Below are 17,278 nucleotides of genomic sequence, written 5' to 3' on the forward strand. Positions count from 1 at the left end.
GAAATTCAGTTCATTAAATATTTTTTCACACACACTACTGTAAGACTTCATCATTCCCTCACTCTTAAAATCACTGCTGCTTATTTTAGTGCATGGCAATTCTAAATCATATAGACTGTGAATTTAAAATAGTAAATTATTAGGGGGAAATAAGTTTTAATTAGAATGTTCAGTTCTCATACAGAATACACTTAGAAGAGAGTACATATATCGACTTGTGCACTGTTACTACATTCATCCTGATTTAAAAAAAAAACAAACCCAACTCACTATTTGTAACTGAAGGGATTCTACATCCCGAAGCTTACCTCTCTGGGTAGAACTCAAAGTAGGAGATCAGCTTACAGTGAATTCCTGAGTCACTACTCCCTGTATTTATGCCGTGTCAAATTTATTCAAAAGAGAGAGCAAGCAACTGAAGAACTGAAATATTAAATTTGTTCTAAGTATGTAATTCAAAGTCTGATTTTTAGAAGCTGAATTGTTCTGGTTGAATTCACAACAGAATTCTCACAGAATTTCACCGAGTCTTCTCTCTTTTCCTTTAAAATAAGCAGGTGAGGGCAATTTCACTCCGATCGAGGGCGGTGTCTCCTGTTCCGGGTCTCCCTCCCACTCTCCCTCCTCCCACTTCTCTTGCTTCTACCCCCGCCCCTTGGCTCCCCCAACGCAACTATTAGGATAAAGATTGGCCATGTGGTAGCTTATTTTTAGAGATAATCTGACCCAAGCCAGGTAGGTTGGGATACTTTTTGCAGGCTTGAAAAACAGCTTTAAGTTTTCTGATTGCTTACTATTTAAAACAAAACTAAAAAGAAACCCGGCACACTGAATACTGAGATGGAGCTTACCTTAGAGCCACGTTCATTAAAGATTATTTCTACATCTAGGATTTTGCCAAACTGCTGCAGAGACAAAAATAAAAACATTTATTCATGGTCAGTTTTTAACCACATACTTCATTTTCTCCTGAAAAAGGAATAGTTTTTTTAACTACTTATTCAACTTCCATGTTTCTACTTGTTGGGGGGTCCCAATACCAGTTTCTGATTTTCCCGCAACCAGGAGCCAATAATTTCTCCTTTTTCAGTTCTCCCGCTCATTCATTATCCATCTCTACATGACAGAAGCTATTCTCAGAAGATACTCACAGTGTTACCCTCTTCTTCTTCACGGACAAGAACTGGGGCTTTTCCTAACTATGTGTTTGATGTTTTAAATGTCTCAGTTTTTAAGAAGCAAATCCTAAGTAGAAAGATACATTGCTGAAGGCTTTTTCTTTTCCTTTTTTTTTAAATTTATAAAAGTAAACCACATTCACTGTAAAAGTCACGAAATATAGATAAATAAAAAGGAAAAGAGGAAACAGAAAATGAAGACCCTCTGTACACCTACCATCTCACCGTTCTGGCACACAGCCTTCTCCGCTTTTCCTCAGGCAGACATTGTTAAGGACATATTGCCACATATTACTTTTTTTTTTGAACTTAATATGCTATAAACAGCTTTCCAAGTCAATAAATATATACCTGTGTTCTCATTTCTACAGACTACATGCTATTTTCCATTGTACTTAAACATTCATGGACATTATACATGATTTCATTTACTTGCCACTTAATATTTCGGCAATAAACATCATCAAGAACATTTTAAGTAATAACTTTGTTTTGTAATGAGTTAAATATTTTAACATTTGGTGAATAAGCTAAAAACACCAAGCCTAAACAACTGTATCGGTAGCAGCTCAGCAGCTGGCCGGAGGAGGATACATAAAACACAGAGGTTATCTGGAGGAGGGGTGTGCAGAATGTGACAAGACAACCTGCTGACTCAGTGCTTGCATGAACTGAACTGAAGGGATGTGCAGGAAATCTCCAGGGATCTTTTTGGCCCCACTGCCCTCTGAGTATTGGCCTCATAGACTCAATTATCTATTTCACTTGGATTTTAAGCCAGAATTTGGGAAATGTGAAAACACTAAAAAATGAAAAGAGCAAAACAAATCATGCTTTTTCACTGGGCTGAATCATTACAATCTTTTTCAGAAAACATGTACTAAGAGCCCATGTTTTCTAGAGTAAGACTTCTGGGCTTGATTCCGGTTCCATCATTTAACAGAACATTAGGAAATTAAAGGAGAGGGGAAAATGTCTTATTTTAGGTAGGAGGGGACTTAATTTTATTTCTATGCCTATCCAAATAACTAAGATGGGAATGGTGTTTTAGAGTTTTCCTTTTACATTTTCTAATGCATCCTTATACCATCCTGCTAGGGTAAGAATTGCCTTCCTTTAATGGTTAAGGAAAATGAGGCTGAAGGAAGCCATCCATCAAGTTTACACAGCTAATAAAATGAAGCATGGAATCCCTGCTCTTTACCACTGCTGATGTCCTTCCAAGGGAAAGGTACTAACCATGCAGGAGAACACAGAGCAACCCTACCAGGTGGCCCTCGCAAGGAACATTTTCTTTCTTTTCTTTTCTCTTTTCTTTTCTTCTCTCTTTTCTTTTTTCTTTCTCTCTCTCTTTCTTTTTTTTTTTTTTTTTTTGCACTTAGCAGCCTTATAGGAAGGCTCACAATACATTCAAGAAATCACTGACAACTGGCATAGGCAGACCTTCAATGGACACAATTTTTCTGACCTGAGAGAAAACATACTTCTGGCAGATGAGAATATATACTCCATTTTCACTGATCGCCAGAGATTAGGATTCCATATTATCTCTGATAATTCAGTAGAGAACCTAATAACTCCTACTCTTGCGAAATTTCTTCTTAAATATAATGTCAATTCTTTAAGCTGCCCTTTGTATTTTCTGTTGTTTTCTCTTCTAGAGAGATGAACAGTTGGCTACCGTTTTCTGTGTAAAGGCACTTCAAGTACTTTTAAGAACACTGTTAAACCTCAATGCTGGCCTTGGCTTCGGTACAGAAGATACTCCAGGTACTCAGCTGTCAGTGACAAAACTTTGCTCCAGGGTCTTGTCACCACGAAGTGGCCACGACAGGACTTCAAGCGGGGAGCCTGCTTTCCTGACAAAGTACCACACAGCAACGGCAGCGAAGCTTTTTTTGAACCATGATCTCTTGTTCCTAGTTCAGGTTAAGAGTTTGCTCAAATGAAATCTGGCAACAACACATAAGCCCATTAAAAACATAAGACTCCCAGCAGTCATTTGCTTTCCAGTAACTTAAATCTCTGCTGTTATATATGCTATGTTTTCACGACGGGTGATTTCAGGAGGAAGTGGAGGCTGGAAAAGCACATCAGAGGTAGCAAACTAACCACCTATACCTGATTTTAGAGATTGGTCTTGACGCTGCTGAGTTATGAGCAGGGAAGTAAAAATAAAACACAGGTACTATCTGCTTCACAGACGTTAGGTCACTGAACTTGTAACACTCTGAAAAGTAACGATTACTGTCTTTGTCCTGATTTTAGTAATGAAAGGCTCCCGTCCCAAGAGACCCCTTGGTCCTGGGCAAACCAGGTTGCATAGTCACCTTGTGTTTGTGAGACCCTGCAAGGCCCAATGTCTAGAACGACAGGAGTGACGGTGCTGGGTGACAGAAGTTCCTGAAGATTGATGAAAACGCTTAGGATCTCTCTCAATTTTTGTGCAGTCTTATCCTAAAGTCCTAATGACTTATTAAAATACACCAGGTGGATTAAATTATATTTTCACTGTAAAACCCACGAAAGGACTCCAGACTCCAGAGACTTACCCCAAACATCTGCCGGAGGTCGGGGTCCCGGAAGCGGAAGGGAATATTAGAGACATGCAGCCGTTTAGGGGTGGATTTGCTCTCTGAGTTCTCACTACTTTGTGTCTGTGACTGCTGGCCATCTGTCTGTGCTCCCCCTTCCGTCTGCTAAGCAAAGAAACAGACAACATTGAGTGAAAAGTAAGTATGATTACTTCACAAGAATTATGTAAAATAATTAAAGCCCCGCCCAACCCCACTCATTCTCAAACAGCTCTCAAAAGTGTCTTTAAGCAAAAATTAGAGTTGTCCCTTCAAAGGGAAAAAAACGAAACCAAAAATGTTACCTGTGTTCAAATTGCTATCATTTACAAAGAAAGTTTAGGTCTTTTGAATATTTACAGTATATTAGTGAAATGGGAGAAAACAGAAATACTAAGTGACTTGCCCAAGACCATGTGGAGATCCATTAGGTATGAAATATATAAAAACTGAAGACGTAAAAATTGTACCATTATTCTTAGATGCTTAGTGGAGTTTCCATTTCTGAGATCTTTCTATTTTGAAAATAAATGAGGAGTCTGTTGTACATAGTTGAGGCAATCACTCCATTTTTGGTCTATCATTTTAGGAAATAAAGGAATATTTTCATGTTTCATTCCCTCTATTAGTTCCAGAATTTAGGACTACTGGGTCACCAAAATATCCTAACATTATTCCTGAAGAGGAGACCCCTAATGACAATGGGCACTTGGCTTCAACCTGAAGAAGCCTCTACTCTGAAGCCAATCGGCACTCTCCTCCTGATCCATGTGATTCCAACTGACAAATCCAGCTGATGCAGCACAGGGACCCCAGGCTCCCGCAGCCCAGAGCAAGGCCCCATTTACAAAATCCCCTGGGAGAGGCTTTATGGGCCCTACATAGCCTACCGGACAACATGTAAACGCTGGGTACACCTTTAATCCTCAATCTCTTTTGCAACACTGCAGGGATTTTTTTCCCTGACAGATCCTCAAAAACGTTGCTATATTGAGAAATACTTTTGACAAACATCTAACAGGTGTGATACATTCTAGGTATTGAAAACACATTTATTTTGAAGTATTCATCTGGCAATTTAGGGACCTTAATGTTTTCACTATTCCCTATGAAGTGCATGCCGAACTGGAGGGCTCGCTGGGCTGATTAAACCAAGAGCAGAACTCACTGTTCTTGTATCTCCAGTGAGTTACATCTGAGTCCCTAACAGAGTCTTCTGCGTGACGCAGAACAGATCCCCTCCCTTTGACCCAATGTTCAAGTAAAAGAAACTGTGAATGACAGATGCTTTTGGCTCAGAGACGTTATCAACCATCTTGAAATGAAGTTCGAGACTTTAAAATATAAAAGATAATCAGGAATAAACTCGAATGAATGCTAGCTTTTCAAGTGTCAATCTAAGCGATGACAGCTTTTCTCTCATTCTGTTCAGGCCTTGCAGATGGCTTAAATGTGCCATGATTCAGAGGATACAAAAATAGCAGAAAAGGGAAGAGCTATGAAGCAATGTTCTGCGAAAGTGTAAGGTTTTCAATCATCAATCCGGGCACAATGCGGACTAAACCAAATTCCATTCAAAGATGAAACTCACTAAGTTACTCCAATGGCAAGATGGACACCAAAGCAATAAGCGTAAGCATCAATTACAACTAATGCTCACTCAAGCACCTTCAAACTTGCCTCTTACATCGCCCAGCTGGAGCCCATAAAACTATTTCTTCAACCAAATTTTAAAACCACCAGATCTGATCCTCAGGATGTCAGTGCATCACTCTGATAAAAGTTAAAAAGATTGACTCTAGCTCCAAACCAGTTTCTACATAACTTATACATGTAGTTCGTGCAATCTGTAATATTAGAACGGGGTGGCAGGATCAATGAAAACCAATGATTATTTCAAGGTATGCTGCCCAATGTACTCGTTACTTCAAGTTTTTACGGCCTTGAAGACACAATTTAAGAAGGATGGAAGCCAGATTGGATCATTTTCTGCCTTGTAGCGAAAACCTACATTTTCTCTTAAGTTTTTTTTATTTATTTAAAGTAATCTCTACACCCAACGTTGGGCTCAAATTTACAACCCCGAGATCAAGAGTTGTACGCTCTTCCGACAGAGTCAGCCAGGTGCCCCCAAAACACCCACATTCTTAAGTCTTTAATTCTAGGGACACTTCGCAAGTTGAAAGAGTAAATTATCATTTCCAGAATTCTCAAGTCTTCTGACTTAATATATATTTTAAAACTGCAGTTTAACATACATAGATACAAATGCAGAAATCAGAAGCATGAATGACTTTTCACAAAGAAAATACACCCACGTAACTATCAAATTAGATGGCACAACAGAACCCCAGGAGCACTCTAGTCACTGTCCCCTTGTGAAAGGGTCCCCACTACCCCAAACTTCTAACTCCATAGATTAGTTTGGCTGTTTTTGAACTAAAAAAAAAAGGAAAAGAAAAGAAAAAAGACAAGACAAAAGAAGGAATTATACAGTATGTACTCTTTTGTGTTTGTCTTCTTTTACACATTCTATGTAATACACATACACACAGTTATAATTCATCCCTTCTTTCATTTTATAAACACTTATAAAATGGACTTATTGGAGCTGCTTCCAGTTTTTGGCTATTAAGGATAATGTTCTATGAATATTCTTGCTACATTCTTGTCTTTTGGTGCAAACAGCCATTTCAGTTGGGTGCACATGCACGTAGGAGTCGATCTGCTGGGTCAAAGATGCGCGTTAAGTTCAGCCTTAAGAGACACCGCCAGTTTTCCCAAGTGACTGTACTAACTTATACTCAGCTGTGGACAGCTGTGAGAGGTCTATTTGCTCTCAGTATTGTCATTTTCATTGTAACTATCCTGCTGGGAGGCAGTGGCACCATATTGTGGCTTTAATTTGCTTTCTTCTCTTTAAACCTCAGATCCTTTCTGCTTTCCACTTAGAGAATTTTGTTGAAAAGTGGGAACTCCCTGTTAAATAGCAACTATTTCTTGAGCGGATACTATATCATAGACCCTTCCGTAAGCCTTTTAATAACAGTTAATACTTATATAGTGTTTACTATTTGCCAGACACCGGCCTACACATTTTACATATTTTAATTAATGTAATTCTTGCAACAAACCCTAATAGTAGGCACTTTTTTTTTTTTTTAAACATGAGAATATAGAAGGCATTATTTTTTACCCCACTTTTCAGATGAGGAATCTGAAAACCAGAAAGATTGCCTAAGTACTAGATCAGGGGTTCGAACACAGGCAGTTTGGCCCCAGAGCACATGCTCTTAACCACTATGTCATGTTGTAATGTACATGTATTAGCTTTTCTAATCCTCACAATAATCTACGAGGCAGGCACTATTATTACCCCAACTGACACAGGCAGAAAGTAAGGCACAGAGAGGTTAAGTAGGTGCCCAAGGTCACATATTAAGTGGCAGAGCAGGAGCTGAAAACCAGGTGGCTCACTTTCACGTTCTAGGCCTCCTGTCCAGCATGGCACCCATGCTTCCTCCTCCTCATTAGAAGGGAGAACACGTGTGGAGCCCACTCTTTCTCAGGACCCTCACGAGGAGGAGCAAGACCTCCCCTGGGCTGGAGGCAGGCATGGGGGTAAGTCAGGGAAAGCTATACAAGAATGACAAGGATCCCATGCCTTGAGGGAAGAGAAGCAGGTCAGGCCACAACAGGAAGAAAAGCAAGAGGAAGAAAACCAGCAAAGGCACACTGGCGCTCACAGGAAAATAGCCAGACAACTACTAAACTGATACTCAAAGGGGCTGCGGAGCAGATTTCTGTACACAGTGGACATAGGAATATGAAATATACATTGTGGGCGCCTGGGTGGCTCAGTCAGTTGGGCGTCTGCCTTCGGCTCAGGTCATGATCCCAGGGTCCTGGGATGGAGCCGTCCATCGGGCTCCCTGCTGAGCTTCTCCCTCTCTTCTCCGCTTGTGCTCTCTCTCGTTATCTCTGTTCCTCCCCCTCAAATAAATAAATAAAATCTTTTTAAAAAAAAGGAAATACACATTGAATGTAAGAGATACCTCCCCATTTGACATCCCCAATCTTAAGTGTACCTTGGTATCAACTACTAATTGTTGAAACAGATCAGACAGAAAAAGTAAGTAAAAGTTTTTAGGCTGTATCTTTGTGAAAAGCGGACAGAACTGTTTGTTCTGAGAAAAATGTCAGTGTATGCTATTGGTTTGCTTTATTTTCTATTGTTAGCTACTGAGCGACTTTACGGACCGTGTAAACAACCTCCCAAGGTTCTGTTCTTCCCTTCTGTGGTCATTTTCTGACCTAATTTATTCACTGGGCAGGGGATGAAAGAGAAGAGGCTGGAGTCTGTGCACTGAGAGTTTATGGCGAGGGCTGGCCATGGCAATCCTGGGACTAGTGTCTATAGATCTACTCTTTAAACAATCTGGCTGCCCCAGCGAGGTCTAGCTAGCTGTCCCAACTGCAGGGGAGCCCATGGCTTTTTACATTGAAAAGCAAATCTCAGTCTAGAAATGAGGACTAAAAATGCTTTGTTTGGTTTGATGAACTCAAAGTTTTAAAATTCCTGTAACTGTGAAGTGGATTAATTTTCTGACTTCCCTATGAAACAGTGGAAATATTTTTACTATGGACTGTGAACAAATGTGCTGTTATGGTCTGAAAGAGAGTTCTAGGCAATATGAGATGAAGTACTACCTTCCAAGTCTCTATCGTAGTAACACTTAACATGTAATCTGAGATAGTAAGAAATCTCTTGATAAATTCAGAAATAATATATTTTGATTTATGGATTATGGATTTTCTTCAATATTTTTTCCTTTTGTTTTCTGAGATGAGTTCATTTATTTTCAACTTCTGTGAGGCTAAAGGGGAAGAAGAAATTTAATTCAGCACAGCAAATTTCTTGAGAATCTGAGTCATGTCTCAAAACATCTACTAAATTCACCCATTTTAATGACAGTTTGGATTCAGAATTCTAGGTTAAAAAAAATTCCTTTAGAATTTTGAAGGCAACCTCAAGTATTGTCTAGTTTCCTATGCTGCTGTTCAGAAACCCGAGGGCATTCTTTTCCCTCAGTTTCTCTGGTTTGGAGACTGTCCAGTGTGTCTAGTGTTCTAAAATTTCATAGCAATATGCCTTAATGTGGGTTTGTTTTATTTTAATCTATTTTGCTGGTAATTCTGTAGTCTCTTCTAAGTTGAAAATTAATGTCCTTCAGTCCTGGGAAGTTTTCTTGAATTATCTTGCTGATGATTCCCAACTCCACACATTTGGTCTCTCTCTCTGGAGCTTGTACTATTGGACACTGGATGTTTTGGACTGGTCCTCTAATTTTCTTATCTCTTTATTATTTTTTTTAAAGATTTTATTTATTTACTTGAGAGGGAGAGAGAGATAGCAAGAGAAAGCATGAGCAGTGGGGGAGGAAGCAGACTCCCTGCTGAGCAGGAAGCCTGATGTGGGGCTTGATCCCAGAACCCTGGGATCTCGACCTGAGCCGAAGGCAGACGTTTAATCGACTGAGCCACCCAGGTGCCCCTTCGTATCTTTTTATTTTATTTTCTCTCTGGCTTTTGGCTCTGTGTTTTTGGATAACAGGTGTTTAATTCCTTATCTGAAAACTTTAGGGCCAATGTATATCAGAATTCAGAACTTTTAGGATTTTAGAAAGGTAATAATGGGTGTATAACCCATAATGTAACTCAATCAGACTTGGGACAGTGATATTTCTTCATGTGCATTCATATAAATGTGACAATGATATACACAAGTTGTGAGTTTTGCTAACTTATGAAAAATCATCTGATTTTCAGAACATTTTTGGATTTTAGAATTGTGGGTAAGAGACTATAGATCTCTACTTCTTCAATCTCATCTTCCAGCCCTCCCACAAAGTTTTTACATTTTGTTGCCTTTTTTTTTTTTTTTAAGATTTTATTTATTTGACAGAGAGAGAGAGAGAGAGAAGCAGGGTCCCCATTGAGCAGGGAACCCCATACGGGGCTCAATCCCAGGACCCCATGATCATGACTTGAACTGAAGGCAGATACTTAATCGACTGAGCCACCCAGGCGCCCCTGGTTGCCATGTTTTTAATTTCAAGGGTTCGATTTTTCTTCTCTGAATCCCATAGTCTCCACCCCTTTTAAACTTCATTCTTGTTTAGTAGATGCAGTTACCTTCTCCTTATCTCTCTAAAGCTGTATACAGATTATTGCTTTGATAGTTTTCTGGAAGTAAAAGCTTTCCTTTTATTCCCAATTTCTTTTCTGTTTGCTTCTTTTTGTTCTCTATCCTGCATGTTGTAGGTCTCCCTCAGGAATCTAGCTAACCTTGGTTGTCTGCTTAGAATTAAGAATTGAGTGGGGAAAGGTAGCTGAAAAAACCTGGTAGTTCTACATGGGTGGGGTGGAGGGGCATGAGGACTTTGACTCATTCCAGTTCAGTTAGGTAAGCAATTTGTTGGGGGAACCCCTGACATGTTCATCTTCAAGTCTCTCCTCTTGAGTCAGTCAGGCTCTCACAGAAGAGTTTTCCAATCTTCTATCTGGAGCTGTCAGTTTCTGCAACTTCTAAAATTTTTGTGGTATAAACGGAATTATTTCTCGGATTTCTCCCACAAACTGGCTTAGAAATAAGTTCGTGTGGGTCTGCTAAGCTCGTCACTAACTGGGACATCTGCTTTCTAGCTTCCAAAATTATTAATTCTCCTGTTCTTATTGGTTTTTAGCCCTAAAACCACACAAACACAAAAACCATTTACTGCATTCTTGGAGGAAGCAAAATTAGACGGGGGTATTCAAAAGTAACCCGGAACTAATTCGTGTTTGATAAAACCTTGTAATACTGTATGTACATATGCAACACAGCTATGTCTGTTTTGACACGTAGAAAATATTTTGGCAAATATTACTTGCTTTCAAAATAACCTTTGTATCTCAAGAAGGAGAGTCTGCATTACAGCCCTTCGCCAATGCACACATAAAAGGCTGCGGGAGAATAAGCAGAGACCTCGAAAATGAGACATGGTTCTCAGCTAAGAGCAAGTCTATAAATACAAAGTTTTTTCCTCTCTCTGTTCTTCAGAGACTGGAACTACTCCAGATATAAGCTGAATATGATTAAAATATTTTGGAATAAGGAGACATGACAACTAACTGCAATGTGGGATCCTGAGTTGCATTTAGAACGGAAAAAAGGACATTAGTGGAAAAACTGGTAAAATTTGAATAAGGTCTATATTTTGCCTTACTAGTATTGTACCAACACTTCTGGTTTTGAAAATTGTACTGTATCTATGTAAGGTAATGACATTAGGGGGAAGTTAGGTGAAGGATTATGCAGAAATTTTTTGCACTATTTTTGCCACTTTCCTGTAAGTCTAAGTGTATTTCAAAATAAAAAGTTAAAAAGAAGGGAAAAGGTATTTTGGGATGTCAGATTCTAAACCCTAAAGAATATTAAAACACAAAGAATGTCTAGTTGGTTCAATGACTATACAGGCACAACTGTAGACAAATACTTGTATTTGTATTCGGTATGAGGGTTAAGGCCACTTATAGAAGTCAGAAATGGGCTGAAACGTCTATTCATTTCAAATGATTTGCATGGTGAAGAAAGAACCCCATTTAATCTGATATCACTATTATGTATTCCCAAATTGGAAACAGTTTAATTTATAAACCTGACTTACATGGGGTAAGCCACATAAAGTGTCATCTCCTGCAGCACTTTCCCTGAAGATCTCATCGTTTTAAGAATGCAAGTGTGATTTCTAGCTGGGTTCAATTTCTGTTGGATGGGGATTGGTCTTCAGTTAAGGTTGAAGTGGATCCTCCTCATAGGATGAATCGGGTATTTTCAAAATGTTACAAAGTCCGTCACATATGGTATAAGGGACATGGTTCTGAAAACTGCAAAATTCAAGACTAAACTTATCAAAAGATAGTGTATTTCTCTTAACTGCTAAAAGTAGAGTTGTCTTGTCAATCACTATATAATTCAGACAGCTTTGAAATTAAGCAATATTTTTTATTTTTTAAAGATTTTATTTATTTATTTGACAGAGAAAGAGGCAGTGAGACAGTGAACACAAGCAGGGGGAGGGGGAGAGGGAGAAGCAGGCCTCCCGCTGAGCAGGGAGCCTGATGCGGGGTTGATCCCAGAAGGATCCCAGAACGCTAGGATCATGACCTGAGCCAAAGGCAGACGTTTAACGACTGAGCCACCCAGGTGCCCCATGAAATTAAGCAATTATTAACAAAGGTTTCACTGGGGAATATTCACATTGGTTCTGTTAAAGGTCCAGACCCTGTCCAAGAGGGAGTCACTCATGCCAATAAGCCCCAGTTCAGCAAACCAAAAATGAACTCCATTTCTTTGCTGGGCTCTCCCAGAAAAGCAAGACCTAGGTCAACCAATCAGTACTTGCTTGCTCAGCTCAAGTTAACCTGACCCGGCTCTGAGACTTGCCTCTGTTCCATGTAAGGAAAGTAACCTTGCTTTAGCCAATCGACAAATGCCCAGTGTAACTTCCTTGTTCCTGCTCCCTTCTGCCTATAAAATCTCTTGCCTTGTACAGCTCTTCTGAGCTCCCTTCTATCTGCTTAGATTGGATGCAACCCAATTCATGAATCACTGAATGCAGCCAATAAGACCTGTGTAATTTACTCAGTTGAGTTTTGTTAACAGTTAAAAATTTACACAAAAGTGAAATTTCATTAATTTTTCTGTATTACATTATTTCAAATTTGAATGTTTATATAAAATAAGACTGTGATGTATTTTATACCCAAGAAAATCTAATGGAAAGCTCATTCCCAAAATAGTTTTAAGTGCATCTAAAGGATGTGTGTGTGTCTGTGTGTGTGTGTGTGTGGTGTGCGCTTCAAAAATCATGGAGCAATACCTCCAACAGGCAGAATGTCAGTTCTACAGGATGTTAACTGGTATTCTGTAGAAAATGGATTTCATGGTCAAATAAATCTGGGAAATACTGGACTAAACAAAGTCAACAGGTTTCCTGTGAATTCTGGAGAGAATTCACCTTTCTCCCCAAACACGTATTATACATGTAATCCATTCATTTATTTTTGTATAGCCGGCTATAAAATTCACTGATAAAGGTATGGCTCTTAGGGCACTAGCTCCTATGCAGGTGAAGGAAGAAAGATTCTCTCAGAAGAGAGAGCTGGATGGCGCATTCATCTGTATCGTTTCATAACTCAAGGTTGCCTACGACACCTTCTTTGAAATAATTATATAATAACAGTATTGTAGCTAATGTTTACTGTCATTTACTATGTGCCAGGCATTATCCTAAGTACTTGCTATTCATTTTCTCACTTAATCCAAAAAACCCTATTGGGTAGGAACTATTATCACCAATTTTACAGATGAGGAAAATGAGCATTAGAATTATAATTTTCAGATGGTTACACATTTAGCAAATGGAAGGAGCTGGGAGCTAAACCCAACTCAATCTGATTTCCAGGGCTCAAGCTCCCTAACCACAATCACAATACTATATAATAAAGTTTTTCCTAAAACAACTTTAAAAAACAAATTTCAGTTTTTCCTGATAATATTCTAAAAAGTGGGTTGGGATACTTTTCATTAGGTCATTGTACATTGCCTTAAGAAAAAGGGGGGGACTACAACTTATGTTGATCCACCAACTAGGTCTGTTAGCATTTGAAGCATTTTTATAAATGTTTATAATGGAGTATAATGGAGTATGTGATGGGTTAAAACCTGGTGGAATGAGATCATATGAATTCCTTATTAAAGAGTAAAAATGCCCTAATATGATCAATTAATTTTCTGAAAAGTGAAATCTTGGCCCATATGCTTACGTACCGAAAATCGGGGTATTTCACATTGCTAAAAGAACCTACTGATAGAACTCCTGTGATATACTGAACATAAAATTATTTTATCTAATGCCACCACCAGACACAATTTTTGGGGCATGGAAAATTGAATTTACATCTCTGTAGAGCAATTCACTAGTCAAGAAAAATTACTTTTAGATTTAGTTATTTTAAAAAGAAATGCTTATGCATTTCCTTTATGTACTTGAATACTGCTATGACAATCCAAATTCTGAGAATCTAGTCCTCTCTGGGCATTTAAATGTAAGCAAACATTTTTTTTTTCCCAATTAACTAGTAATTCAATTTTCTTCAGAAAATGTCTAGCTCCATTTTCTCAGTAGGTCAAAATGCTATAAAAAGGAATTACAAAAGGCGTCATTTGTGTATGTACTATCATCATAAACTGGTATCATACTGTGAAACAAAAACCACAGCAAGTCACTTATTTTTTTAAACCAGGAGTGAGAATCATAGAAAAATTATACATAATGTAAAATAGTGAAACACAGACAGAAGATCACCTCAATTAAAAACTTTATCCTTGACTGAATGCTTCTTTAATATTTTAATGTACATTTTAGAATGAAAGAAATCTCTTCGTATGTTCTAGGTGGAGTTCTTAGGTTTAAAGTCGAAGAATCAATGGAAGCTAAGAAGACCATCCCTGGGGATGCCTTTTATTTTTTATAATTTACATGGGGAAGCAGAAAAAAAGCACTTGGCTGGAAGCAGATTTCCTGAGTTCCGGCTCTGTTAATAGCTAGCTGTAACCTTCCGTGCTCAAGTCACTTAGAACTGTTGACCTCTGTTGTAAAAGGAAGGCATAAAATGATTCCTAAAATCCATTTCAGTTTTAAAACTCAGTGATTCTAATCAGTTCACTGACTTCAAAAAATAGTACAAAATATTTCTGAAAAATGTACAACTCTCTGGACAGGTTAAGAAAAACCATGCCCCCAAATTAGTCATCAGTGCTTCTTTATCCTGGCCCTAACACAGGAGAGCAGGAAGGGGCAGCAGAGCACAGCATTACCATTCCCAGCACTGTTTAGTTCTAGTTGCTTTTGGCAGGGAAGGGAGGCGGTGGGGTGGGTAAGTAAAAGTAAATAAAAGTAAAAGTAAATAAATGAATGAAGACACGCAAGGGAGAAGCAGCAATAATCATGAGGCTAACAATATTAACAATATGCTGAAAGGTGTCTTGGCTGTCATGAACCACAGGGCAATTTTCTCTGTTCAACAATATCCATGTCTGGGGTGCCTGGGTGGCTGGCTCAGTCAGTGGAGCATCCAACTCTTGATTTTGGCTCAGGTCATGATCTCGGGGTCAGGGTTAGGTGGGATCAAGCCCCGCATCAGACTCCGTGCTCGGCAGTGAATCTGCTTCTCTCCTTCTCCCTCTGACCCTCCCTCCGGCTACCGTGAGCACGCTCTAATAAATAAATAAATCGAAAACAAAAATATCCATGCCTGGTCTGAATGTGGTTTTCTGTAGCAGCTCTTGCACTTTCAGACCAGCCTACCGTTTGCTCAGGGATCCAGCTTTGAAACTGCCAAGATGATCGCAGGCGTGGCAGCTCTGGTAAACTGATAATAACTGTGAATGGTTTGTGTAGGCTCGACATCTTCTCCCTTTTATGACTCTGGAGGGAAAATGAGGGACGCTCTTGGAACAGTGGGTAGTCAGATGAATAAATTCCTCTGTGGTCCCAGGCCTTCTAACTCTAGCTTGGAAATAGACATGCTAATGACAATGCCCACGCTGTAGGCTGAGGGTAACGTGGCCCACGACACACAACGTGAGAGAAAGATTTGGACCTCATTCTTTTCATTACGTTCCAGAAATCCTCACTTGGGCACATGGACCCATGTTAAGGGCTATCACTTCTTGGCTATGTGTTAGCGGGACACCAATGCACAAGGCACTTGCAGGGAAGACAGTCAGTGGGTAATGCCACAGAGGATGGTTAGACTGGTACTCTGACAGAGAAGTGAGGGAAAAGCTGGCTTCAACTCCAGAGAAAGGGCGTGAACAAAGCAAAGAAACTGAGGACGGTGAGCAGCACGGAGTTCTAGTTATCTGTCATCCAGAAGTGCACCTGAAGGCCACAACTGAGAGGCCCGTGACGTCTACCGCTGACCAGCACAGTAAAGGCGGGCCCCTCAGCTATGCCTTCACATCTCTGCCTTAGAGCCATCAACTCTGTTCAAATACTTCCAAAGATGTTATGAACATTTCCTACTAACCAATCACGGATGCTGAACCTTTATAAGCTTTTTTTTTCCACTCAAAAAACACGTATTAAACATCCATTATATGCCAATGGCAGTAATAAGAGGGCAAGTAGTAGCTCCTGCCCTCAAGGAAAGTATAATCTACTAGGTGGGCAGAACATGCATACAGACACAAACCTCATCTGAAGGTCACTCACCAAAGCTCGTCACCTCAAAGACTTCAGTCACGTATGGCTGCCGGCACTTGGAAGAGTACCCAAACATGTAACAACTGAGGTCCTCTCTGCTCTGCAGGAAGGTGCGGGCATAATCAGGACCCTTGACTGTTACCTCTCTGCTAACGCACAGTATGGGACAAACTGTCAAAACCAGCTCTTGTCTTAAGGGTACAAGAAGCTTCTAGCCCAACATGAAAATCAATTTCTCAAATACATTTTAGAAATAAAATTCCAGATTTCATTGCTTATTTCTCATTTTTGTAGAAGTTCTTTTTTTGGTTCTCTCACACAAGATGAGACTATTCAACATAAAATCTCTACTACAGTATAGCTGTGGCTCACAATAATAAAATGTACAAATCAAGGACGTCAAAGGACAAGTGATTTTAAAAGATGGTTTAAAAAAAGCAATTAAAGGGGCTCCTGGGTGGCTCAGTTGGTTAAGTGTCCAACTCTTCGTTTTGACACAGTCATGATCTCAGGGACATGAGATCAAGCTGAGTTGGGCTCCATGCTCACTGAGGAGCCTGCTTGAGAGTCTCTCTCTCCCTCTCCTTCTGCCCCTCCCCCTGCCATGTGCGCTCTCTGCACTCTAAATAAATAAAATCTTCATAAAAAAAGGCAATTAAAGAACTATTTAAACCAGTAATTTCCCACATTTCTAATTTCTTTTCAACACAATCTTGTCAGGCAGGCACTGCTGGCTTCATGTAATAGATGAGGAATGTGGAGTTTGGGAGGTGAAACGATTCATTCAAGGTACAGTTCTTGCACTGAGGAGGACACAATCTTTGCGCTCCCTGCTTCTACTCATTCAGTCAGCTGTCGGATCCTGTGTATTCTACTGTGGCAACCTCTCTTCCATTCATCCCTCCTCTAAATAACCGCTGCGGCCCCCTGGTCCAGAACCTCTGAAGACTCTTTCCTAACCAGTCCCCTTGCTTCTCCCCTCACCTGGTATATGCAACACATTGGTCTTCTGGAAGCACAGCTCTGCTCACTTCCATTTCCTTGCTCAGAAACCTCCGATAAAGTCATTTCTCAGATGGGCATTCAAATACTCTTCCCAATGTGTATTCAAGCGACTTTTCTCCCACCGTATTTCCCTCCGTATCCACCAAACACCCCAAGCTTCAGCCTACTGGAAACACATGTTTTTATTCAAAGACATTTTGACCTTGCC

General features: G+C 39.7%; 1 protein-coding gene across 11 annotated transcripts in view; it reads right to left on the reverse strand.

The window, feature by feature from the left end:
• Window positions 1-17,278, reverse strand: part of RBFOX2 (RNA binding fox-1 homolog 2) — a 269,160-nt gene that overhangs the window by 35,918 nt on the left and 215,964 nt on the right. For 8 of the 11 annotated variants that reach the window (XM_040637443.1, XM_040637445.1, XM_040637450.1 and 5 more), the window contains 2 exons: window positions 3,731-3,877; window positions 852-905 (listed from right to left, as the gene is read on the reverse strand). In XM_040637443.1, coding sequence (XP_040493377.1) covers window positions 852-905; window positions 3,731-3,877 — 201 coding nt within the window. The remainder of the gene's footprint in view (window positions 1-851; window positions 906-3,730; window positions 3,878-17,278) is intronic. The other 3 variants (XM_040637444.1, XM_040637446.1, XM_040637449.1) reach the window with 1 other exon arrangement.

This window comes from Ursus maritimus, unplaced genomic scaffold (assembly GCF_017311325.1).
Source record: "Ursus maritimus isolate PB19 unplaced genomic scaffold, ASM1731132v1 scaffold_21, whole genome shotgun sequence".
In the NCBI taxonomy this organism is placed as follows: Eukaryota; Metazoa; Chordata; class Mammalia; order Carnivora; family Ursidae; genus Ursus; species Ursus maritimus.